The following is a 27835-nucleotide window of genomic DNA, read 5'->3' on the forward strand; positions in this document are numbered from 1 at the left end:
TTCTGAGTCGGTTATTGATACCCTGATTCAGGCTAGGAAGCCTGTTACCAGAAGGATTTACCATAAAATATGGCGGAAATACCTATACTGGTGCGAATCCAAAGGTTACTCCTGGAGTAAGGTTAGGATCGCTAGGATATTGTCTTTTCTACAAGAAGGCTTAGATAAGGGTTTATCAGCTAGCTCATTAAAGGGACAGATTTCAGCTCTGTCCATCTTGTTACACAGGCGTCTGTCAGAAGATCCAGACGTCCAGGCTTTTTGTCAGGCTCTAGCTAGGATCAAGCCTGTGTTTAAGGCTGTTGCTCCGCCATGGAGTTTAAACTTAGTTCTTAACGTTTTACAGGGGGTTCCGTTTGAACCCCTTCATTCCATTGATATAAAATTGTTATCTTGGAAAGTTCTGTTTTTAATGGCTATTTCCTCGGCTCGAAGAGTTTCTGAGTTATCAGCCTTACATTGTGATTCCCCTTATCTGATTTTTCACTCAGACAAGGTAGTTCTGCGTACTAAACCTGGGTTCTTACCTAAGGTAGTCACTAACAGGAACATCAATCAAGAGATTGTTGTTCCATCCCTGTGTCCAAATCCTTCTTCAAAGAAGGAACGTCTTCTACACAATCTGGATGTAGTTCATGCCCTCAAGTTCTACTTGCAGGCAACTAAAGATTTTCGCCAAACTTCTTCCCTGTTTGTCGTTTATTCTGGACAGAGGAGAGGTCAAAAAGCTTCTGCTACCTCTCTCTCTTTTTGGCTTCGTAGCATAATACGTTTAGCCTATGAGACTGCTGGACAGCAGCCTCCTGAAAGAATTACAGCCCACTCCACTAGAGCTGTGGCTTCCACTTGGGCCTTTAAGAATGAGGCCTCTGTTGAACAGATTTGCAAGGCTGCAACTTGGTCTTCGCTTCATACTTTTTCCAAATTTTACAAATTTGATACTTTTGCTTCTTCGGAGGCTATTTTTGGGAGAAAGGTTCTTCAGGCAGTGGTTCCTTCTGTATAATGAGCCTGCCTATCCCTCCCGTCATCCGTGTACTTTTGCTTTGGTATTGGTATCCCAGAAGTAATGATGACCCGTGGACTGATCACACATAACAGAAGAAAACATAATTTATGCTTACCTGATAAATTCCTTTCTTCTGTTGTGTGATCAGTCCACGGCCCGCCCTGTTTTAAGGCAGGTAAATATTTTTTAAATTATACTCCAGTCACCACTTCACCCTTGGTTACTCCTTTCTCGTTGATTCTTGGTCGAATGACTGGGACTGACGTAGAGGGGAGGAGCTATATGCAGCTCTGCTGGGTGAATCCTCTTGCATTTCCTGTTGGGGAGGAGTTATATCCCAGAAGTAATGATGACCCGTGGACTGATCACACAACAGAAGAAAGGAATTTATCAGGTAAGCATAAATTATGTTTTTCCCTATGGGAACCGGTAAGCCATTTCTCCAACATAGGTGTGTTCGGTCCACGGCGTCATCCTTACTTGTGGGATATTCTCTTCCCCAACAGGAAATGGCAAAGAGCCCAGCAAAGCTGGTCACATGATCCCTCCTAGGCTCCGCCTTCCCCAGTCATTCTCTTTGCCGTTGTACAGGCAACATCTCCACGGAGATGGCTTAGAGTTTTTTAGTGTTTAACTGTAGTTTTTATTATTCAATCAAGAGTTTGTTATTTTAAAATAGTGCTGGTATGTACTATTTACTCTGAAACAGAAAAGAGATGAAGATTTCTGTTTGTAAGAGGAAAATTATTTTAGCAACCGTTACTAAAATCGATGGCTGTTCCACACAGGACTGTTGAGAGGAATTAACTTCAGTTGGGGGAACAGTGAGCAGACTTTTGCTGCTTGAGGTATGACACATTCTAACAAGACGATGTAATGCTGGAAGCTGTCATTTTCCCTATGGGATCCGGTAAGCCATTTTATTACAGACAGTAAATAAGGGCTTCACAAGGGCTTTTTAAGACTGTAGACATTTTCTGGGCTAAATCGATTTATATATAAACATATTTTATACTCCATAGCCTTGAGGAATTATTTTAATCTTGGGAATTTTGTAAAATAACCGGCAGGCACTGTATTGGACACCTTATTCTCTAGGGGCTTTCCCTAATCATAAGGCCAAGTTCATACGGTTTCAATCAGACAACATGACGACTGTTGCGTACATCAACCATCAGGGGGGAACAAGGAGTTCCCTGGCGATGGAAGAAGTGACCAAAATCATTCAATGGGCGGAGACTCACTCCTGCCACTTGTCTGCAATCCACATCCCAGGAGTGGAAAATTGGGAAGCGGATTTTCTGAGTCGTCAGACATTACATCCGGGGGAGTGGGAACTCCATCCGGAAATCTTTGCCCAAATTACTCAACTGTGGGGCATTCCAGACATGGATCTGATGGCCTCTCGTCAGAACTTCAAGGTTCCTTGCTACGGGTCCAGATCCAGGGATCCCAAGGCGACTCTAGTAGATGCACTAGTAGCACCTTGGACCTTCAAACTAGCTTATGTATTCCCGCCGTTTCCTCTCATCCCCAGGCTGGTAGCCAGGATCAATCAGGAGAGGGCATCGGTGATCTTGATAGCTCCTGCGTGGCCACGCAGGACTTGGTATGCAGACCTGGTGAATATGTCATCGGCTCCACCATGGAAGCTACCTTTGAGACGAGACCTTCTTGTTCAAGGTCCGTTCGAACATCCGAATCTGGTCTCACTCCAACTGACTGCTTGGAGATTGAACGCTTGATCTTATCAAAGTGAGGGTTCTCAGATTCTGTTATTGATACTCTTGTTCAGGCCAGAAAGCCTGTAACTAGAAAAATTTACCACAAAATATGGAAAAAATATATCTGTTGGTGTGAATCTAAAGGATTCCCTTGGGACAAGGTAAAAATTCCTAAGATTCTATCCTTTCTTCAAGAAGGATTGGAGAAAGGATTATCTGCAAGTTCCTTGAAGGGACAGATTTCTGCCTTGTCTGTGTTACTTCACAAAAAGCTGGCAGCTGTGCCAGATGTTCAAGCCTTTGTTCAGGCTCTGGTTAGAATCAAGCCTGTTTACAAACCTTTGACTCCTCCTTGGAGTCTCAATTTAGTTCTTTCAGTTCTTCAGGGGGTTCCGTTTGAACCCTTACATTCCGTTGATATTAAGTTATTATCTTGGAAAGTTTTGTTTTTGGTTGCAATTTCTTCTGCTAGAAGAGTTTCAGAATTATCTGCTCTGCAGTGTTCTCCTCCTTATCTGGTGTTCCATGCAGATAAGGTGGTTTTACGTACTAAACCTGGTTTTCTTCCGAAAGTTGTTTCTAACAAAAACATTAACCAGGAGATAGTCGTGCCTTCTTTGTGTCCGAATCCAGTTTCAAAGAAGGAACGTTTGTTGCACAATTTGGATGTTGTTCGCGCTCTAAAATTCTATTTAGATGCTACAAAGGATTTTAGACAAACATCTTCCTTGTTTGTTGTTTATTCTGGTAAAAGGAGAGGTCAAAAAGCAACTTCTACCTCTCTCTCTTTTTGGATTAAAAGCATCATCAGATTGGCTTATGAGACTGCCGGACGGCAGCCTCCTGAAAGAATCACAGCTCATTCCACTAGGGCTGTGGCTTCCACATGGGCCTTCAAGAACGAGGCTTCTGTTGATCAGATATGTAAGGCAGCGACTTGGTCTTCACTGCACACTTTTACCAAATTTTACAAGTTTGATACTTTTGCTTCTTCTGAGGCTGTTTTTGGGAGAAAGGTTTTGCAAGCCGTGGTGCCTTCCATTTAGGTGACCTGATTTGCTCCCTCCCTTCATCCGTGTCCTAAAGCTTTGGTATTGGTTCCCACAAGTAAGGATGACGCCGTGGACCGGACACACCTATGTTGGAGAAAACAGAATTTATGTTTACCTGATAAATTACTTTCTCCAACGGTGTGTCCGGTCCACGGCCCGCCCTGGTTTTTTTAATCAGGTCTGATAATTTATTTTCTTTAACTACAGTCACCACGGTATCATATGATTTCTCCTATGCAAATATTCCTCCTTTACGTCGGTCGGATGACTGGGGAAGGCGGAGCCTAGGAGGGATCATGTGACCAGCTTTGCTGGGCTCTTTGCCATTTCCTGTTGGGGAAGAGAATATCCCACAAGTAAGGATGACGCCGTGGACCGGACACACCGTTGGAGAAAGTAATTTATCAGGTAAACATAAATTCTGTTTTTCTTAGTTTAAGTAAAAGAATAAAGGGCTTCATTAGGGCTTAAAAAACTGGTAGACATTTTTCTGGGCTAAAACGATTACTTTACTAAGTATATTTGGCAGATTATTACTTTTAATAGTTGTTAAATCTTGGAGATTGTTTTAATAAAAACGGCAGGCACTGTATTGGACACCTTTTTCACTGGGGGCCTTTTCTAGTCATAGACAGAGCCTCATTTTCGCGCCTCTAATGCGCAGTTGTTTTTGGAAAGCATGGCATGCAGATGCATGTGTGAGGAGCTAAGAACCACTGAAAAAGCTTATAGAAGGCATCATTTGGTATCGTATTCCCCTCTGGGCTTGGTTGGGTCTCAGCAAAGCAGATACCTGGGACTGTATAGGGGTTAAATGTAAAAACGGCTCCGGTTCCGTTATTTTAAGGGTTAAAGCTTTCAAATTTGGTGTGCAATACTTTTAAGGCTTTAAGTTACTGTGGTGAAATTTTGGTGAATTTTGAACAATTCCTTCATACTTTTTCACATATTCAGTAATAAAGTGTGTTCAGTTTAAAATTTAAAGGGACAGTAACGGTTTTATTGTAAAACATTTTTTGTGCTTTGTTGACAAGTTTAAGCCTGTTTAACATGTCTGAACCATCAGATAACGATGTTCTATATGTATGAAAGCAAATGTGTCTCCCCATTTAAATATATGTGATATATTTGTGTCATAATGTCCAAACAAAGTAGGGATAATAATGCCATAGATATGATATTGCCCAAGATGATTCCTCTAATGAGGGGAGTAAGCATGGTACTGCATCATCCCCTTCTGTGTCTACACCAGTTTTGCCCACACAAGAGGCCCCTAGTACATCTAGTGCGCCAATACTTATTACCATACAACAATTAATGGCTGTAATGGATAATTCTATTGCATGCATTTTTTCCAAAATGCCTACTTATCAGAGAAAGCGTGATTGCTCTGTTTTAAACACTGAAGAGCAAAAGGACGCTGATGATATCTGTTCTGACATACCCTCACACCTATCTGAAGGGGCCAGGAGGGAGGTTTTGTCTGAGGGAGAAATTTCAGATTCAGGGAAAATTTCTCAACAAGCAGAACCTGATATTGTAACTTTTAAATTTAAATTACAACATCTCCACTCACTACTTAAGGAGGTATTATCTACTCTGGATGATTGTGACAATTTGGTCATTCCAGAGAAATTAGGTAAGATGGACAAGTTCCTAGAGGTTCCTGTGCCCCCCGATGTTTTTCCTATACCCAAGCGGGTGGCGGACATAGTAAATAAGGAGTGGGAAAGGCCCGGCATACCTTTTGTCCTCCCCCTATATTTAAGAAATTATTTCCTATAGTCGACCCCAGAAAGGACTTATAGCATACAGTCCCCAAGGTCGAGGGGGCGGTTTCTACTCTAAACAAACGCACTTCTATTCCTATAGAAGATAGTTGTGCTTTCAAGATCCTATGGATTAAAGGTTAGAGGGTTTGCTTAAAAAGATGTTTGTTCAGCAAGGTTACCTTCTACAACCAATTTCATGCATTGTTCCTGTCACTACAGCTGCGTGTTTCTGGTTCGAAAAACTAGAAAAGTCGCTCAATAAAGAATCTTCGTACGAGGAGGTTTTGGACAGAGTTCAAGCTCTTAAATTGGCTAACTCTTTTATTTTAGATGCCGCTTTGCAATTAGCTAGATTAGCGGCGAATAATTCAGGGTTTGCTATCGTGGCGCGCAGAGCGCTTTTGCTTAACATCCCTTTCAAGGGTAAAACACTGTTTGGCCCTGACTTGAAAGAGATTATTTCAGACATCACTGGGGGAAAGGGCCACGCCCTTCCTCTGGATAGGTTTTTTAAGGCTAAAAATAAGCCAAATTTTCGTCCCTTTCGCAGAAACGGACCAGCCTCAAATTCTACACCCTCTAAGCAAGAGGGTAATACTTCTCAAACCAAGCCAGCCTGGAGGCCGATGCAAGGCTGGAACAAGGGGAAGCTGGCCAAGTCACCTGCCACTGCTACCAAAACAGCATGAAGTGTTGGCCCCCGATCTGGGAAGGATCTGGTGGGGGGCAGACTTTCTCTCTTTGCTCAGGCTGGGGCAAGAGATGTTCAGGATCCTTGGGCGCTAGAAATAGTTTCTCAAGGTTATCTCCTGGAATTCAGGGAACTACCCCCAAGGGGAAGGTTCCACGGGTCTCAATTATCTTCGAACAGGCATTCTTACACTGTGTAGAAGACCTGTTAAGCATGGGAGTGATTCATCCTGTTCCATTAGGAGAACAAGGGATGGGTTTTTACTCCAACCTGTTCATAATTCCCAAAAAAGAGGGAACATTCAGACCTATTTTAGATCTCAAGTTTCTAAGGGTTTCATCGTTCAAAATGGAAACCATTCGAACGATCCTTCCTACCATCCAGGAAGGTCAATTCATGACCACGGTGGACTTAAAGGATGCGTACCTACGTATTCCTATCCACAAGGAACATTTTCGGTTCCTAAGGTTCGCCTTTCTGGACAAGCATTACCAGTTTGTGGCACTTCCATTCGGATTAGCCACTGCTCCAAGGATTTTCACAAGGGTACTAGGGTCCCTTCTAGCGGTGCTAAGACCAAGGGGCATTGCAGTAGTACCTTACTTGGAAGACATCCTGATTCAAGTGTCGTCTCTGTCAAAAGCAAGGGCTCATACGGACATTGTCCTAGCCTTTCTCAGATCTCACAGGTGGAAAGTGAACATAGAAAAAAGTTCTCTGTCCCCGTCAACAAGAGTTCCCTTCTTGGGAACAATAATAGTTTCCTTAGAAATGAAGGTTTTTCTGACAGAGGCCAGAAAATCAAAACTTCTAAGCTCTTGTCAGGTACTTCATTCTGTTCTTCTTCCTTCCATAGCGCAGTGCATGGAAGTAATAGGTTTGATGGTTGCGGCAATGGACATAGTTCCTTTTGCACGAATTCATCTAAGACCATTACACCTGTGCATGCTCAGACAGTGGAATGGGGATTATACAGACTTGTCTCCGACGATACAAGTAGATCAAATAACCAGAGATTCACTCCGTTGGTGGCTGACCCTGGACAACCTGTCACAGGGAATGAGCTTCCGCAGACCAGAGTAGGTCATTGTCACGACCAACGCCAGTCTGGTGGGCTGGGGCGCGGTCTGGGAACCGGAAAGCTCAGGGTCTATGGTTTCGGGAAGACTCTCTTCTCCCGATAAACATAATGGAACTGAGAGCGATATTCAATGCTCTCAAGGCTTGGCCTCGACTAGCAAAGGCCAAATTCATAAGGTTTCAATCAGACATCATGACGACTGTTACATATATCAACCATCAGGGGGTAACAAGGAGTTCCCTGGCGATGGAGGAGCATCCGGGGGAGTGGGAACTCCATCTGGAAATCTTTGCCCAAATAACTCAATTATGGGGCATTCCAGACATGGTTCTGATGGCCTCTCGTCAGAACTTCATGGTCCCTTGTTACGGGTCCAAATCCAGGGATCCCAAGGCGACTCTATTGGATACAATAGTAGCACCTTGGATCTTCAACCTAGCTTATGTATTCCCACCGTTTCCTCTCATTCCCAGGCTGGTAGCCAGGATCAATCTGGAGAGGGCTTCGGTGATCTTGATAGTTCCTGTGTGGCCACGCAGGACTTGGTATGCAGACCTGGTGAATGTGTCATCGGCTCCACCATGGAAGCTACCTTTGAGACAGGACCTTCTTATTCAGGGTCCATTCGAACATCCGAATCTGGTTTTCCTCCAACTGACTGCTTGGAGTTTGAACGCTTAATTTTATCAAAGCGTGGGTTTTCAGATTCTGTAATAGATACTCTTATTCAGGCTAGAAAGCCTGTAACTAGAAAAATTTACCATAATATATGGAAAAAATATATCTGTTGGTGTGAATCTAAAGGATTCCCATGGAACAAGATAAAAATTCCTATGATTCTTTCCTTTCTACAAGAAGGTTTGGAGAAAGGATTTTCTGCGAGTTCTCTGAAGGGACAGATCTCTGCTTTATCTGTTTTACTTCACAAAAGGCTGGCAGCTGTGCCAGACGTTTAAGCGTTTGTTCAGGCTCTGGTTAGAATCAAGCCTGTTTACAGACCTTTGACTCTTCCCTGGAGTCTTAATCTAGTTCTTTCAGTTCTTCAAGGGGTTCCGTTTGAACCCTTACATTCCGTAGATATTAAGTTATTATCTTGGAAAGTTTTGTTTTAGGTTGCAATTTCTTCCGCTAGAAGAGTTTCTGAGTTATCTGCTCTGCAGTGTTCTCCGCCCTATCTGGTCCATGCAGATAAGGTGGTTTTACGTACTGAGCCTGGTTTTCTTCCGAAGGTTGTTTCCAACAAAAATATTAACCAGGAGATAGTTGTACCTTCTTTGTGTCCGAATCCAGTTTCATAGAAGGAACGTTTGTTACACAATTTGGACGTTGTCCGTGCTCTAAAATTCTATTTAGAGGCTACTGAAGATTTTAGACAAACATCTACTTTGTTTGTTGTTTATTCTGGTTAAAGGAGAGGTAAAAAAGCAACTTCTACCTCTCTTTCCTTTTGGTTTAAAAGCATCATCAGATTGGCTTTTGAGACTGCCGGACGGCAGCCTACTGAAAGTATCACAGCTCACTCCACTAGGGCTGTGGCTTCCACATGGGCCTTCAAGAATGAGGTTCCTGTTGACCAAATTTTTTAAATTATATACTTTTGCTTCTTCGGAGGCTATTTTTGGGAGAAAGGTTTTGCAAGCCGTGGTGCCTTCCGTTTGGGTGACCTGATTTGCTCCCTCCCTTCATCCGTGTCCTAAAGCTTTGGTATTGGTTCCCACAAGTAAGGATGACGCCGTGGACCGGACACACCTATGTTGGAGAAAACAGAATTTATGCTTACCTGATAAATTACTTTCTCCAACGGTGTGTCCGGTCCACGGCCCGCCCTGGTTTTTTAATCAGGTCTGATGAATTATTTTCTCTAACTACAGTCACCACGTTACCATATGGTTTCTCCTATATATATTTCCTCCTGTCCGTCGGTCGAATGACTGGGGTAGGCGGAGCCTAGGAGGGACTATATGGCCAGCTTTGCTGGGCTCTTTGCCATTTCCTGTTGGGGAGGAGAATATCCCACAAGTAAGGATGACGCCGTGGACCGGACACACCGTTGGAGAAAGTAATTTATCAGGTAAGCATAAATTCTGTTTTCTAAAATTATAATTTGTGCAAAAAACATTAAATTTAAGCCAATTTTAAAGATTGCATTGTTTTAAGTCAGGTGGTCAGTAAAATCAGCCAGGTGGTGTGCTCATTAAATAGGTCCTGGAGCCCTATTCAAAATTGTTGTACCTTACATGCAGATAAAAATTACTAATATACACATAATTATTTTCAGAATTAAATTACAGCAAAAGGAGACCAGATAAACACAAGTATATTGCAATTTTTTTTACTTCATATACTTAAACATTTTATGTTTGTATATCATTGTTTAACGGAACAGTCTAGTCAGAATTTAACTTTTATGATTCAGATAGGGCATGTAATTTTAAGAAACTTTCCGATTTTTTACTTTTATCATCAAATTTGCTTTGTTCTCTTGGTATTCTTAGTTGAAGGCTAACCTAGGTAGGCTTATATGTTAATTTCTAAGCCCTTGAAGGCCGCATCCTATCTGAATGAATTTTACATTTTTTCACTGCTAGAGGGCGTTAGTTCATGTCAGCCATATAGCTAACTTTGTGCTCATGCTTGTGGAGTTATTTAAGAGTAAGCACATTTATTGCCTGAAATGCAAGTCTGTCAAAAGATCTGAGGTATAGATAATCCCTTTATTACCCATTCTCCAGATTTGCATAACCAACAGTTATATTAAGATACTTTTTTACCTCTGGTTAACTTGTATCTAATCCTCTACAAATTGCCCCCTTATTTCAGTTCTTTTGACAGACTTGCATTTTAGCCAACCCTCTCATAAGTAACTCCACGGGCGTGAGCACAATACTATCTATATGGCACACATGAACTAATGCCCCTAGCTGTGAAAAACTGTAAAATGCATCGAGATAAGGAGCGGCCTTCAAGGGTTTATAAATTAGCATAGGAGCCTACTTAGATTTAGCTTTCAACTAAGAATACCAAGAGAACAAAGCAAATTTTAAGATAAATGTGAATTATGAAGTTGGTTAAAATTGCATGCCCTATCTGAATCATAACTGTTTAATTTTGACTAGACTGTCCCTTTTAATTAATTCAGTGGAAGATAATGTGGCTATTGGTTATTCTAAACAAAGTCCATCTGTCAAAATAATTTAGTACTTTAAAAAACAAAAAAAAAAATAAAACCTGCCAAACCCTGCACAGCCAAATGCTTTTGTTAGTGCTAGATGGTGTCTCTCCTGATAAAACGCATGGTGTTTAACAGGAGAGACAACTTAATGTAGACATGGCACTGATATCTTCTAACAGACCTACATTTGCATTTGAAAGTACATTGCACAATTGGGTTATTTTATGGATTTTTAATAATTACATCGGACTGTAGATAACCAGGTGGGAACACTGCAGAAACAGGAAATGGTAGGTAAAACTGAGCCTTTAATTAAAAGAAAAAAGAAATGAATTTGAAACGCCCAGCAGTGCATTTCAGATTGATTTAGAAGCATCGGGGCAACATGCTAGCATTTTCTGAAAACAATTGTCACAGTTATTCCAAAATGCTTTTAAGTGAAATTAAAATGTGCTGGTGTGCAATGACATTCTCTTATGTCCATTTAAATTGTCCTTTATGAAATCAGGACTCTTCTAGAGACATTTTAAAAGACTAGGTTTTGTGATAGTATTTTATCATTAACATAGTACTAACTGCATGTGCTTATTTTTACAGCTCACGAACAACCGTTACCACAAAGTAATGCATATGCTTTTATTTATTCCACCACCTTTCATTCCTATAAATGACTTAGTCCTGTACTTTGCACGGTGGCGGGATTGTGTCACTTTATACAATTTTAGATCTTTGTATCCTCAGATCACTTCCTTTTTTATTTTTTGTTTAACCCAGTTTACTGTTGGGAAGTTTCATTTTCTTATTTATTTTTTATATACAAGTGTAAGACTGTGTAGTTCTACTCAGGTATGTAAAGCTGCTGCAGGATTAGAGGAACATAAACATAGAAGTGCTTTGTAACCTATAATGCAGCGGCGGCACAATGTACTAGATTACTAAAAAATCTGCACTTCTAGTCTTATGAAAATGAAATAAATAACATACCAGGTTTGTACACTCGTCACACTAACCATTATAATGAACATGGAAAGATACTTGTTGCCTAATTCAAAAAGCAGGAGGTCAAAACTTATTTATACAACACACAAAATAAAAACAATTGAAGACCACAACTGCTGTGGACTATTTGTAAGGGGATTTACTGGTTGCCAGGCTCCATTTTATATGTGCCCTGGTGTTTGTCAGGTTCAGGTACTAGGGGATAAAATTATACATAATTGTACTAATTGCAGAATCTGTTGGTGCTCTACAAATATATTTTGTTGTTGTTGTTATATTATTAACAACCGTGTACTCTGACTGAAGTGTTTATACAAAATGCGTGGTAGCATCTAGAAATCTCTGGGAGTGAGGTCTCATATTAAGTGATATGAATTCTGGCTATTTTGCACAAAGCATAATGTATGAGTGTACAGAACTGTTATATTATGTATACCCCACTGCTAGATAGAATAAATATCAGTATTGTTGTTTGTTTTTGTACTAACCATTCCACACTCACAATGGCTTTGACTTAACTTCCACAACCCTTAGGACCATTATCCCTTTGAATAATTATATATATATATATATTCTCTTTTACACACACATATCATTTAACGTAGTAATTTTGTAAATATAACCTCCAGTTTTCCCTTAGCTTTGAGCTGTGATTCTATTTTAAGGGTAGATATTTTTTAATATATTTAAAATAAGAAAAAAAATGCCCTCAGCAAAAATCTGTTGCATATTTGTAGGTGTTTTTATTTTATTTAAATCTTATTACCATATTTAAAAAAAAATAAAGTGTATTGAATTGTGTTACTAACTACTTTTGGTGCAATATGTTAAGTTACCTCTCACCATTTAAAGAAGGTGGGAGTCATGGTAACCGCTACCACTAGTGTTGGACCACATAAAGGTTAAGGAGACTGCCCCTTTCTGCAGAGCTGTTGAATTGATATTAGATATAGAGTAGGTTTCACATGGATTGACACATCTCAGCCTAAGGCTGTGCTTAACCTATAATTATGGTAGTGTCACATCTTGGAAACACTATCAGTTCCACATCCCAGTGGAAATGCAGATTGCTTCATTACCAAAGAGCCAATATGTTATCCTTCTTCCTGTACCAATAGGAACATTTCCTGCACATATTTTATGCTGTGGGCAATGTCACCAGATACCGACCATTCACACCTAAGGTTCTGTAGACTATCGGGTCTCAAAGTGGATGGGAAACAGAAACTTCTTTAAAAGTGTGTTTCTGTGATGTGTTACAAAAACTGTAAATAAGCAAGTAAATCACTTATAGTAAACTAGACTTGCTACAAATGTAAACTTTCACAAGACTTTAGACTGATTTGGCTATAATGCATATTGTAGACTGGATTTTTTTTTTTTTTTTTTAGTAGAATTTGATGATTCCCTATCATGCAACAGGGTTTATTACAGATGAAAAGTTAACTGTTTCTTATGATATAGAGAGTAAATGTTTTTTGTTCCTGTATTTACAAATGATACATACATGTTCATCCATCCATTGACATGTTTATGTGATTTAATTCATTTTGTTAAATTTCCGAAGCTAACATGCCCTCTTTGTAGATCATTTTGAATGTGAATTAATATGTAGTTTAGAAGAATATTTTAAAGTTATCTAGTTATGCTTTTATGAAAAGCAGGTACAGTAAGTCTCAAAAAAGGTAAAAATGGGAAAGATATTTAAAAGTTTGTGCTCTATTTGAATCATTAAAGTTTAATTTGGTCATCAATGTTTTTTTCAACTAATTTGCAAAGCTTGCTATAAACATTTCACAAGACTGGGATGTTACCAAGACTGCTATTTAGTTAGAACTGGATATTTGAGAGGGAAGCATTCATATCCTTGCTTTATAAGTGATATTCACCTTATTTAGTTCCTATTGGTTGTCATGTTCATGCACATTTTTATTAAATATTACTTTCTTAAATCATTTTAACTAAGAGTAAGCTTAATTGACGAGCTGTTGAGTTTTTCATCCCTTTTATAACTGCTTTTTCCAGTATGATAAAATCTGATGGTTTACTAACTGCATGAGGATATTTATTTTCATTTGTACATTAACTCTTGCACTAAAGCACAATGTGTCCTCTTCCACAGTAATGTTAGTGGTTCTTAAGTTTGCTTAACTAATTTTTCACCTTTTCTGCTAACGCTGCATGGTTGTCTGGCAACCTATCAGGACGCTGCATTGGGACACTGACCCGTCAGTTCTTCAGCTTCACTCTGACTCCGATCTAGGGTATTGCACCTATTTATTACTTATATTCTCCTGTATACTCATACTGTACAAGTAGTGACCACTGAAGTGTTGTAGTGCATCAAACATTTCTATTCATGTATTATAGATTTCTCACTAATTTTAATTGCAGGTTTGTTGAATTAAGATAATTAAAAATTCTATATTTCTCGTGTAGAAACTATTTTTGTGACTGCTTAGATATACAGTACCTGTGTGAATGTATGTACATGAACTGCCAATTAAAGTGATGGTAAATCCTAGTGTTTGTGAAACGATAGGATTTACCATTGGAACAAATAAAGGGGACTTTTAGTCATGAAGTATAAAATACTTCATGCTGAAAGTTCCTTTATTTGTCTGAAGCGTTCACCACACTGAGATCCTCAAGCAGCCCATGGCAGAATGCTATTTTGCTGTGAGGTGACATTTCCACCTATTAGCCAATAGTTGTGAGGGCCAGCTGGCGCCATGCTGGATAGCCAGCACGCTGTTGGCTAACATCACCTTGCTGCAAAATAGCGTTAGGCTGTGGGCTGCCTGAGGTGCTCAGCGTGGCGAACGCTTCGGACAAATAAAGGAACTTTCAGCATGAAGTATTTTATACTTTGACTGCAAGTCCCCTTTATTTGTTTCCACTGGTAAATCCTAGCGTTTCAAAAACTTTAGGATTTACCATCACTTTAAGTTTCCTCACAAGTGGTGAGATCACAAAAAATTCCTGCACACCTGACAAAAAACAGTTTTTACAAAGTAACAAAATAGCATATTCCCTCAGCACTGAGACTGCAGCACAGAATTAGGGAGGAGAGATCCCAATATGGCTTCTTTTGTTTAAACTCTAAGAGCAAAGTTTATCATTGATGTTCTCCAATATTTGCAGTGTGTGCCTAAAATTTTTGTTCAAGCTTGACTGTAAAATTCTGCTACTTGGTGCGCAGAAGCACCACGAAAGGGTTAAATTAGATTATCCAGGCGTATTTTCTATAGTACGCCTTATTAAATCGACTAGTTACTTATCTTTTTTCCCCCGCACCTATAGAAAACAAAGTTCTACAAATGCTTGCACTGAAGTTCTCCGTAAGTACCGATCACATTAGAAATCATTCCTTTTTGAGCTTGTGTTGATGTTGGCAGGAATTTCTGTTGCAAGGCGCCTGGAAAGGCAAGAGGAGGAAGATTTTGCGTTTTCATTTTTCACAATATTGTGATTTCGCTTTTGTAATAATGCGACTGCACTGTAGCAAACTTATTTTATATTAAAATATATATATATATTTATTTATTAATATAGAACATGTTTGCTACAGTGTGATCAAAGTATTATAAAACATAAATATTTCAAACTTGAAATTGCGATTGCAGTAATATGAAATATGGCATTGCAAAAATGGTGAAATATGAAAACTGGACATTTCTTCCACTTTTTATTTTATCCACTGGTGACAAAAGCTATAAAAATATGTTCTTTAAAAAGATTGCAAAAATAAGCTAAAAATGCAAAAAAAGGTAAATGACGCTTTTATTTCTATCGGTATTTCTGTAAACAAGATTTACACATAACTAGTGATTTAAGCTTATTTCCAATGATAAATAAGGAACATCATTTGATTGGAGAAATCCTAGCACTTGATAAATCTTGCTCTAATAATTTACTGCCATTTTAGACCAAATCAGATAGTAACGGTGAAAAAAAATAATAAAAAAAAATGTCACAATGCAAAACACAGGGAGCCAACACTTTAGATTATCCAATCCTTTCTCCAGAAGTGTGGGGGGGGGGGGGGGGGGGAGATTCCTTGATGTTTCAGAACTACATTCTCTATGATGCTTAGGCACTGCAGTGCAGTTGAGCATTGTGGGAAATGTAATTCTGAAATGACTGGAGTGCCAATGTTCGTCATCACTGACATAAAATATATATACTGCATTTTTTTACCAAAGAAAAGCAAGAAAAACACCCGACTTTGGCTTTATTAGTTTACTTCTAAGAGTTTGTGGTCTTTGGAATAAATTAATCATCTGAATTGGAGAGCACTAAAGAGCACTACAGGAGGGTTGCTGTCAGTAGTTGCCCACGTTGCTTACAGAAGTTTTTGCTGATCTCACTTTGCTGAATGCAACTTTATGGCAGTGCTTGTGTGTGTGTTTAAAAAAAAATAAAAAATTAATTAAAATAAATAGTGTTCCTTGTAAATCGGAAGTAGAATTTCTGTTTTTAGAGACTTCCTACAATGAAATAACTATTAAATAAAGTTTAAATATTTAATACAACCCTGAAATAAAAATCTGTGTTAGTTTGTAATTTATCTTCTTCTATAGACGAGGTCCCTTAAAGCTGGGTATGGCCAAAATTACTCAAGTGGATTTTCCTCCTCGAGAGACGGTCACATACACGAAGGAAACCCAAACTCCCATCCTGGCCCAGGAAAATGAAGGCAAGTTGCTTTAAGTCTATTAAAGTTCTTTTAATTATTTGAATAATGCTTTTTCTCCTTATTTAATTATTTAACCTTTCTAAATAAATTAAATGCATTATTTAACATAATTTGATTTAATAATCTGTGTACCAAAAAAAAAGAAGCTAATTTAAGCTTAATGTTGAACTTTACCCGGGTTGCCAGTAAAATTAGCTGGGTGTTGCTAAAATATATAAAATGTATATACTGTAATATTTCTCTAAATCAAATGATTATTATATAGGTAAGCAGTCATTTGTGTGGGCATTTGAAACACTGTTGAAACAATTTACTACAGTGATTGTGTTTTTTTTATATCAGACAATATGTAATACACTATACTGTATTTATGCACTGTCTTATTGAATCATGTTTTATATGCAGACATGGAAGAAGAAAAGTGTCACGCTAAAAAAAAGTTTTATTTTTATTTTTGGAAGACAAATTCCAAAAAAGCACCACATTTAAGATCCTGTATCTGTTTTCCAACAAAAAGATACAAAATTGAAGATGCAATTAAATGCCATGTCACTGTGAACAATCTTACAATTTATGTAAAAGTGGTACAAATAAAATATCTAACTATAAAAGTGTGCGTTTTAAAACTATACACATTTCACAAAACGGGCTAATTTGTATGCACACTCTTTCTCCTGTATAAACTTACATAACATTGCAACTTCAAATATTAAAGAAAAGCTCTAAATATACAATACTTAGACAACAAAACTTTCTATATAGATTTTCCCAAAATGTGTTTTTTTTTTTTTTTTTTTTTTTTTTTCATTCATGAGTCTCTTTCTGCAAAATTGTATTTGCAGAGAGAGTATGTGAGCGCTGATGACAACAAAAACATATTGAAGCTAGAATTTACTTCCAGGTTATCATTATTCTAACAATAACTTTAGTTATAAGGGCATAACACACTTTATTTAAATCTTTATATATTTTTAATATTTTTTACTCACCTCAAAAATGAACTATTTTCCTAAAAAAAAAAAAAAGAAAGAAAATAAATTATTGCATAAGATGGTGTGTCCACAAACCATCACATGTGGAACTAAGGAGAGAGGTGAATTAAGAAGTGCTCATTGGCGAGAGGGATTCTCTAACCGATCTGAGACATATCCCCCCCAACAAACACACACGGAGTGTCCACAGGGAAAGACGGGGGTTTCAGCCAGGCATTGATTATCTTTTCCCAGTGTAGAGGTGCCACCAGCCCCCTGGTCCATAGTGTGCTGCTCCTTGTCCAAACCTTTTTAGATCTTTGGCACTGTGTTTTCACTTACTCGGGTGGGTTAGTCTGCTGGAAGCAGTTTTCTGCAGCTGAGGTGAGCTCGATAGACAAAGTTGCTGAAAGGTAAGTTTAATGCACCTTCATTGCCTTTAGGCTATTGGTATGGATATGTTCACATGATTCACATAGCCTGGGGACATAAACACATGTACCAAATAACTACAACACTTGTAAGCACTTTTATAAAATTGTTAAAAAAAATGAGGTACTGACACTTTACATTTAATTTGATCTGTATTTCCACACTGGAGTGCCAGTTCTGTCAGCTTTAGCTCCACTTGCTTTCTGAATTTGACTGAATTTTTGCAAAAAAAATCAACTCATACTTTATGTGCCTTATAACTGTTCTGTGCTCCTATCTACCCATCGTTACCTGCTTCATCCTTACTATTCAATACTTGCTAAATGGAACAAACTGGTGCAGCTTTGGCCATTAGATATACCAACTAGAAGGGTGGTCCAGGGATAATTTAACCCCTTCAATGTAAGGAGTTTTTGGTGTGTATCCCATCTATGAGTCTATATCTAATCCTAGACAGGGTTCTGCAGCGCTGTCCATGTAGCAGAGTGGACAAGGGTTTACTCCCCATCAGGATCATTCCCAAGGGATTTCTTCTGAACAGTCTCCTAAATTTTAATCAATATATCTACTCCTGCTATTATGGATTTGATAGCCGTCTTGCCTCCGGCCGTTAAATGCAGAAGCTTGCAAGAGGCATAACGGAATCCTTCACTGGCCTTTTAGCTTATCGGGACATCCATAAGGAGTTATCTATCTAAGTACCCTTCATAGAAGAGGGGTACGTTGGAATCAGAAATGTAATCCTCTGAGGAAATTTCTCAAACTTAGGACCCCACTGCTGAAAAAGTGGCATATGCATACTCTATTTGGTGGAAGTTTTACAGGCTTTGTAGTAGGAGGTTCCTCTACTTACAGACAAGCAAACCGTCAAAAATATTGATAAATTCTTTAAGACTGCTCCTTAGCAACAGTCTACTGTTCCAGTTACTGACTTGGTTTCTGATTTGGTTACAAAGGAATGGAACAATACTAGATTCCCTTTGTTTAAAAACTTCCCTCAAGAGTAAAAAGCAGTATCCACTCTTGCCAGGTCGGACTACAATCTCTTTAGAGGATATCACAACCTTCAAAGGTCCCATGGGCACAAATCTTGAAGGGTTTAACAGAAGATCTTTATGTTTAGACCAGCTGTCAGTGTAGTTAGGCAGCAGCTACTGTGGTCTGGTGTTAAAACCTAGCTGTAAAAACTTCGCTGGAGAAAATTTCAGGATCACCTAAAAATTGTCAGTACAGCAAACAACTTGTGATGCTGCATTAATGCTGCAATGACTATCAAGCTGATCAAGTTATAGATACCCTCAGGCAAGGAAACTTGAGATCAGGTGCATATATTACAAGGTTTACTGTTGTGAGGCTAGAGGATACAGCTGGAATTAATTTCATATTTCTTGAGTGCTACAGTTCTTACAGGACAGTCTGCGAAAAGACGCATCAGCCATTTCTCTTAAGGGTCCGATATTGGCCTTCTGTCTTGTATCACAAGACGATTGCTAAACTGCCTGCCATTCAGACCTTTGTTCATGCCTTAATCGGAATCGAACCAGTTATTAAACCAGCTACTCCCCCGTGGAATCTCAACCTGTTTTTAAGGATATTCAAGACTCACTCCTCCTTTTGAGCTTATATTTGGTCTTGACATTCAATTGATGGCTTGGAAGGTTATGTTTCTCTTGGTCATTTCTTCAGCCATTAGAGTGTCTAAGCTTTCATCCTTATCCTCTGATCCCTACTTACCTTCTAATTTCTTCCTAAGGTAGTATCTTCAGAGAACATTATTCAGGATATTGTAGTTCCATCAATATGTCCATCTCCCAAGTATTCTAAGGAGCAACATCTTTACAACCAGATGTTGTTAGTGTCTTAAAATTTATTCTTGAAGCTACAAAGCATTTTGGAAATTACTCGTCTCTATTTATTCATTTTTCTGTACCCACCAAAGGTCAGAAAGCTACGACAGTTACCCTAGGAACTTGAAAGTGTACTTGATAGCAGGAAAAACTCTAACTTTAACACATTACTATTCATTCCTCTAGAGCAGTGGACACATCTTCGTCTTTCAGGAATGAAGCTTTCATTGAGCACCTTTGTAAAGCGGCTACTTAATGGTTGTTATATACTTTTTACTAAATGTTTTCACTTTGTCATTTTTGTCACTTCAGACGCTACTTTTGGCCACAAAATTTTGCGGTCCTGCCTTAAAGGGATATGAAACACCAACATTTTTCTTTCATGATTTGGATAGAGCATACAATTTTGAATGACTTTCAGATTTACTTCTGTTATCAAATTTGCTTTATTCTGTTATCCTTTGCTGAAGGAACAGCATTGCACGGCTTCTCTGTTTTACTCCTTTCTCTAGGCCATATGCTTCTCTGTTTTACTCCTTTCTCTTGGCCATATGTATGAGGGATTCTAGGAGAGCGGAAGGGATTAAAAGCTCTTTATATGTTGGGAGTTTTCCGCCTCCTAGTGGACTGAACTTTAATCCTACATGGGATGGCTTGTTGACGGAGTAATTAATTTATCAGGTAAACATAAATTTCATATCAATGTTCACTTTATAACCAAGACAATTAGCGATTTTACACTAATTTTATAATACAAAAAAATAGAAGAAAACAGAGCGAAAACTACACAAATTCACGTGAGTGCTTTGGGGGTTGGGTAATTTTACAATAGTTGTATACAGTGACAGTTACTGGTGTTCTAATAAATAAAGTAAATTAGTGGAAAGAAAAAGTGAAAACTACACTAATACAGAAGTGCTTTAGTGATCGATCAAACTGATTAAAACGAGTGATGATTACCAGTGTATTAGTTTGGAGGGCAAAACAATTTCTTTCCTATGACATGGAGAGTCCACAACGTCATTCCAATTACTAGTGGGATATTCAACTCCTGGCCAGCTGGAGGAGGCAAAGAGCACCCCAGCAAAGCTGTTAAGTGTAACTTCCCTTACCCATAATCCCCTTGCCTTCTCTTTGCCTCTGTCAATGAAGGATGTGCGTAGTTGGTGTCTGAAGATAGATAATCCTTTTATGAGTACTTTTCCCTGCAAGCAAGGATTGGGGTCTAGCTGTGTCCACGTCAATCTTTTAGTAAGAGTAGTGGTGGCTTTTAGCAGTTAGAAGGCGGCGAGGTAGTCTTTGCTTTACTTCTAACATTTTGCCCCTTTGTAGAAAGCCAGGCCTTTTTACTACAGGTCCCTGACGGGGAGTGGAGTAACGGTCACACCTAAATAGCTGTTACCTGCCCTGCAGCTGGACATACAGGTAAGTGCATTTTCCTTCTAGGTACTGAAGGATAGCACTTTAGAGGTGAATCTATTTTGGGACATAGATTATCTATTTTTTAGATGCATTTTTTGGGCAGTGTTGCAGGCACATTGTATGCTTAACTCAGGCATGTGGAGAGACTAAGGGGTTAATAATAAGCAGCATGCTTAAATTTAACTTTATTTGGAAATAACTGACGATTGGATAGTCTATCAGGACTTGTGAATCTCTCTTCTCAGCTGGAGAGTTCCGGTTTCTTATGCTAGTGGGTTATTCAGTTCCCAGTACGGTAGGAGCCTCAGGCACTCTGAGTTTTTTTTTTTTTTGTTAAAGAGACAGGTGCCGTTTTTTTAATGATCCTCTGATCATTTAATATGGATAAATGTTTACTTTGTTTTGAAGTCCCAATTGTTCTACCTATGCAATTTTGTTCCTCATGCTCATCCTCATGAGATATATATATATATATATATATATATATATATATATATATATATATATATATATATATATATATATATATATATATATATATATATATATATATATATATATATATACATACACACACACACACACACACACACACACACACACACACCACTCCAAACTTCTCTTCAAAAAGCCTTGGGTGCAGCAAACAATGTATACAGTTCAATAGAAAAAAGTGCACTCCTAAGGACTTACATAAGGATCCGCTTTATTGCGTTAACATTTTCGAGCTAAATTAGCTCGTCCTCAGACAGACTGTCTGAGGACGAGCTAATTTTAGCTGAAAAACGTTCACGCAATAAAGCGGATCCTTAATATATAAATATATATATATATATATATATATATATATATATATATATATATATATATATATATACATACATACACAGTAGTAGCAAGGATGAATCCGGTGTAGATCCAGGTTACCCACCACACAAAGCCAGCACACGAGATGTAGCAAAACACCACTTTAATAAATAAGCAGCATAACGTTTCGGCTCAGCACATGACCCTTCTAAATCTGCGCTTGTCAAACTTTCTCAATTGTCTGAGGAGAATACTTCAGTAGCTTCTGAAAGTGAGATCTTAGACTGACACTTTGGCAGAAAAATCTTCAAGCTTAAATCTAAAATTAACTTCTTCAGATTCTGAACACCTCGAGATACTATTGAAGGAGGTTCTAGCTTCTTTGGACGACTCTGAACCTTCGGTTGCAGTAAATCCCACAAAGTCTTCTAAACTGGATAGAGTTTATAATTCTCCATCTTCTGTTCCAAAGAAGATGACTGAAATTTTAGCTCAGGAATGGGATAAACCAGACGTTCCTTTTTTCCCTTCCCCTGTTTTTGAAAAAATGTTTCCTGTTGCTGACTCTATTCAGGACTCGGCGCACTGTGCCTAAAGTAGAAGGAGCTATCTCTACTTTTTCTAAAATAACTACCATTCCTATAGAGAATAGTTGATCTTTTAAGGATCCAATGGATAAGAAGCTATAGGCTTACTTAAAAAAGATTTATATCCATCAAGGATTACAGTGGCAACCAGCGACGAGTATTGCCATGGTTGCAGGAGCAGCATCTTATTGGTGCGATGACTTGTCTGATCTTATTTCAGTGGAAACTACAGTGGAGGAGATCCAAGATAGGATCAAAGCCCTTAAACTGGCTAATAACTTTTATCTGTGAAGCCAACATGCAGATAATTAGACTGGGAACTAAGATGTCTAGCATCAATGTGCTAGCCCGCAGAGCTCTGTGGTTAAAATCTTGGTCGGCTGATGTTTCTTCAAAGGCCAAGCTTTTGGCTTTACTTTATAAGGGTAAAACTCTGTTTGGACCTGGTCTGGCTGAAATTATTTCAGAGATTACGGGTGAAAAGTGATCTTTCCTGCCTTAGGACAAGAAAAATAGACCTAGGGGTCGGCAGATTTTTAATTTTCGTTCCTTTTGCAACTTTTGCTCCTCCAAACCAGACCAATCCAGGTCCACTTGGAAATCCAGCCAGCCCTGGAACAAAGGAAAGCAAAACAAGAAGCCTTCCGCTGATTCTAAATCAGCATGAAGATTCCGCCCCCGATCCAAGTTTGGATCAGGTGGGGGGCAGGCTTTCTCTTTTTCGTCAAACCTGGATACGCGATGTCCCAGATCCATGGGCTGTGGACATAGTATCCCAGGGTTACAGAATAGGATTCAAGTCTTGCCCTCCAAGGTGCAGATTTCTCCTGTCAAGATTATCCTCAAACCAGGTAGAGAGGGAGGCCTTCTTAAATTGCATCAAGGACCTATCCTCCCTGGTTGTTATTGTACCAGTTCCTCTAAAGGAACAAGGTCTAGGATTCTATTCAAATTTATTTGTGGTTCCCAGAAAGGAAGGAACTTTTAATCCCATCCTAGATCTAAAGTGTCAACAAATTCATCAGGGTCCCGTCCTTCAAGATGGAAACTATTTGTTCCATTCTTCCATTGGTCCAGGAAGGTCAGTTCATGACGACCATAGACCTGAAGGACGCATACCTTTTTTTTTTTTTATTTTTATTTTTTATGTTCCCAGTCACAGGGATCATCACCAGTTTCTGAAGTTTGCCTTTCTGGACAAGCATTTCCGGTTTGTCGCACTTCCGTTTGGTCTGGCCACGGCTCCCAGAATATTCACAAAGGTTCTGGGGGCGCTATTGGCAGTGGTCAGATCCCAGGGAATTACTGTTGCGCCTTATCTAGACGTCATCTTATCAACTAGCAAAATCTCATACAGATATGTTGGTGTCTTTTCTATGTTCCCACAGGTTTTTCTGAAGCGGTCAAAGATACTATGCTTCAAGCACGTAAAACCCGTTACTCGCAAGATTTACCATAAGGTATGGCATAAATCTCTTTATTGGTGTGAATCTAAGGGTTTTTTTCTGGAGCCAGATATTCAAGCTTTTGTACAGGCCCTCGTCAGAATCAGGCCTGTGTTTAAACCTGTTGCTCCTCCTTGGAGCCGAAATTTAGTTCTTAATGTTTTGCAGCAGGCTCCGTTTGAGCTGATGCATGTTGTTGATATCAAATTGTTGTCTTGGAAGGTTTTGTTTCTCCTTGCTATTTCTTCCGCTCGCAGAGTTTCTGAGCTTTCAGCTCTGCAGTGTGATTCCCCATACTTTATCTTTCATGCAGATAAGGCGGTTACCTCGTACTAAATTGGGGTTTCTCCCTAAGGTGGTGTCGGATCGAAATATTAATCAGAAAATTGTAGTTCCTCCTTTTTATCCTAATCCTTCTTCTCATAAGGAACGTCTTTAGCATAACTTGGATGTTGTGCATGCGCTCACGTTTTACCTACAAGCTACTAAAGATTTTCGGCAATCTTCTGCTTTCTTTGTTTGTTGTTTTCTCTGGAAAGTGTAAGGGTCAGAAGGCCACTTCTTCTACTTCTCTTTCCTTCTGGTTAAGAAGTATGATTTGTTTGGCTTATGTGACTCCTGAGAGAATTATGGCTCATTCCACTAGGGCTGTCTCATCTTCTTGGGCTTTCAAAAATGAAGCTTCTGTAGAACAGATTTGCAGGGTGGCTACATGGTCCTCTTTGCATACTTTTTCCAAATTCTACAAATTTGATACTTTTGCCTTGGCTGATGCTTCTTTTGGGAGAAAGGTTCTTTAAGCGGTGGTACCTTCTGTTTAGGTCCTCCTCCTTTTTTCTCCCTCTCTGTTCATTCCGTGTCCTCTAGCTTGGGTGTTGGGTCCCACTAGTAATTGGAATGATGTTGTGGACTCTCCGTGTCATAGAAAGTCCACGACCACAACCTCCTTTTTTTTTTTTTTTTTTTTATTTTGGCAGTTTTTTTCGGTAAACCTCAGGCAATTCTATACCATTGTGTTTCTTCTTTCCATTTACCTTTGCTGAATGATTATGGGTAAGGGAAGTTACACTTAACAGCTTTGCTGGGGTGCTCTTTGCCGCCTCCTGCTGGCCAGGAGTTGAATATCCCACTAGTAATTGGAATGACGTTGTGGACTCTCCATGTCCGGAAATAAATAAATTTATCAGGTAAGCATACATTTTGTTTTTTGATAATGTTCAGAGAAAAATATTAACATATGCCATATGATGTTAAAGGGACACTAAACCCAATTTTTTTTTTCTTTCATGATTCAGATACCAAGAGAATGACGAAAATTTGATAATAGGAGTAAATTGTAAAGTTGCTTAAAATTGCACGCTCTTTCTGAATCGCGAAAGAAAAAATTTGGGTTCAGTGTCCCTTTAAGAGTCTTGCATTATTTGTTTGAATAAAATAATTTATCAGGATGAGTTGACCAAATTATGTTTCTAGCAAATGTTGCAATATTAGAGTTTTATGTAACTATGGAAAATAAGAAATGTCAAAAACTAGTATTATCTCCCCTCTACTGCTCTGTAAATACCTGTATGCATTTTTTTTTCCATGTACAGTATATCAACCACTTTAGAAACTCAAAAATCACATATATATGGCACAAGAAGTGGAATCCATGATCTAACTGCCTTTGGCATAATATGCAAGTGAACTGCTAATTTGTTCATTGGGTTGTCAGTTTATTTTAGTCTTCTCACCTATAATATCTGTTGTAAGAAGAAATATTTGTTTAGATGCTACAGTTTAAAAGACAATTGTTACATGTAGATTTAAATGGTTGGTTGGAGTGTTGAATATAATGTTACAAACCTGTAGCAAGGTCATTTTGCTTGTATTTAACAATTGAATTTAACATAAAATAATATAGTATCCAGTTAACGGAGCTATATATAGTTTTCCGAGTTTCTTTTAATTTTTGATGGTTTCCTTGGAGTTTTAAGTGTAGACAATGTCAGCAGTAATTAAAAATGAATGTGAATATCAGAGTATCACATAGTTTTCTCCAAATTGTTACATTTTAAAATCGGGATAAGATGATTTGGAGTACAAGCTTGAGGTTGAATTCATTTTTTTGGAATATTTTCTTGGACATTGGAAATCACTTTAGTTTGTTTTTTTTTTTTGTTTTTTTTACTTTATTGGCCAGGACAAGACAAGTGGTTTCATTCTGCTTCATATTTTCCCTTTTGTTGTTGAAGTCAGTTGATTTAAATGAAACAGTGGGTTTAAGGTGTAGAGTCGACTATCATCTTTTTATCTGATGATGGTTTCATCAATCTTTTACTCTTTGTGCTAATTTTATTTTTTATATATATTTATAACTTGGTTTGCCAGGTGTGTATGACATTAATTTTCAGTTCCTGTGACATTTTTCACTCCAGTTTTGTCTTTGGCAAGTGAAATGCTTATTTCTCCAACATAGGTGTGTCCGGTCCACGGTGTCATCCTTACTTGTGGGATATTCTCTTCCCCAACAGGAAATGGCAAAGAGCCCAGCAAAGCTGGTCACATGATCCCTCCTAGGCTCCGCCTTCCCCAGTCATTCTCTTTGCCGTTGTACAGGCAACATCTCCACGGAGATGGCTTAGAGTTTTTTGTATTCAGACCAATCTTAGATCTCAAGATCCTAAACAAGTTTCTCAAGGTTCCATCGTTCAAAATGGAAACCATTCGAACAATTCTTCCTTCCATCCAGGAAGGTCAATTCATGACCACGGTGGATTTAAAGGATGCGTATCTACATATTCCTATCCACAAGGAACATCATCGGTTCCTAAGGTTCGCCTTTCTGGACAAGCATTACCAGTTTGTGGCACTTCCGTTCGGATTAGCCACTGCTCCAAGAATTTTCACAAAGGTACTGGGGTCCCTTCTAGCGGTGCTAAGACCAAGGGGCATTGCAGTAGTACCTTACTTGGACGACATTCTAATTCAAGCGTCGTCCCTTCCACAAGCAAAGGCTCACACGGACATCGTCCTGGCCTTTCTCAGATCTCACGGGTGGAAAGTGAACGTAGAAAAAAGTTCTCTATCTCCGTCAACAAAAGTTCCCTTCTTGGGAACAATAATAGACTCCTTAGAAATGAGGATTTTTCTGACAGAGGCCAGAAAATCAAAACTTCTAAACTCTTGTCAAGTACTTCATTCTGTTCCTCTTCCTTCCATAGCGCAGTGCATGGAAGTAATAGGTTTGATGGTCGCGGCAATGGACATAGTTCCTTTTGCGCGAATTCATCTGAGACCGTTACAACTGTGCATGCTCAGTCAGTGGAATGGGGATTATACAGACTTGTCTCCGACGATACAAGTAGATCAGAGGACCAGAGATTCACTCAGTTGGTGGCTGTCCCTGGACAACCTGTCACAGGGGATGAGCTTCCGCAGACCAGAGTGGGTCATTGTCACGACCGACGCCAGTCTGGTGGGCTGGGGCGCGGTCTGGGGACTCCTGAAAGCTCAGGGTCTTTGGTCTCGGGAAGAATCTCTTCTCCCGATAAATATTCTGGAACTAAGAGCGATATTCAATGCTCTCAAGGCTTGGCCTCAGCTAGCAAAGGCCAAATTCATACGGTTTCAATCGGACAACATGACGACTGTTGCGTACATCAACCATCAGGGGGGAACAAGGAGTTCCCTGGCGATGGAAGAAGTGACCAAAATCATTCAATGGGCGGAGTCTCACTCCTGCCACTTGTCTGCAATCCACATTCCAGGAGTGGAAAATTGGGAAGCGGATTTTCTGAGTCGTCAGTCATTTCATCCGGGGGAGTGGGAACTCCATCCGGAAATCTTTGCCCAAATTACTCAGTTGTGGGGCATTCCAGACATGGATCTGATGGCCTCTCGTCAGAACTTCAAGGTTCCTTGCTACGGGTCCAGATCCAGGGATCCCAAGGCGACTCTAGTAGATGCACTAGTAGCACCTTGGACCTTCAAACTAGCGTATGTATTCCCACCGTTTCCTCTCATCCCCAGGCTGGTAGCCAGGATCTATCAGGAGAGGGCATCGGTGATCTTGATAGCTCCTGCGTGGCCACGCAGGACTTGGTATGCAGACCTGGTGAATATGTCATCGGCTCCACCATGGAA

General features: G+C 39.2%; 1 protein-coding gene across 1 annotated transcript in view; it reads left to right on the forward strand.

Moving 5' to 3' along the window:
* Positions 1-27835, forward strand: part of DYNC1I2 (dynein cytoplasmic 1 intermediate chain 2) — a gene marked incomplete in the record, with an annotated part of 278955 nt that overhangs the window by 61193 nt on the left and 189927 nt on the right. The window contains 2 exon segments of the mRNA XM_053698430.1: positions 13705-13764; positions 16084-16199. Coding sequence (XP_053554405.1) covers positions 13705-13764; positions 16084-16199 — 176 coding nt within the window.

The sequence above is a fragment of the Bombina bombina genome, chromosome 1 (assembly GCF_027579735.1).
Source record: "Bombina bombina isolate aBomBom1 chromosome 1, aBomBom1.pri, whole genome shotgun sequence".
NCBI lineage: Eukaryota > Metazoa > Chordata > Amphibia > Anura > Bombinatoridae > Bombina > Bombina bombina.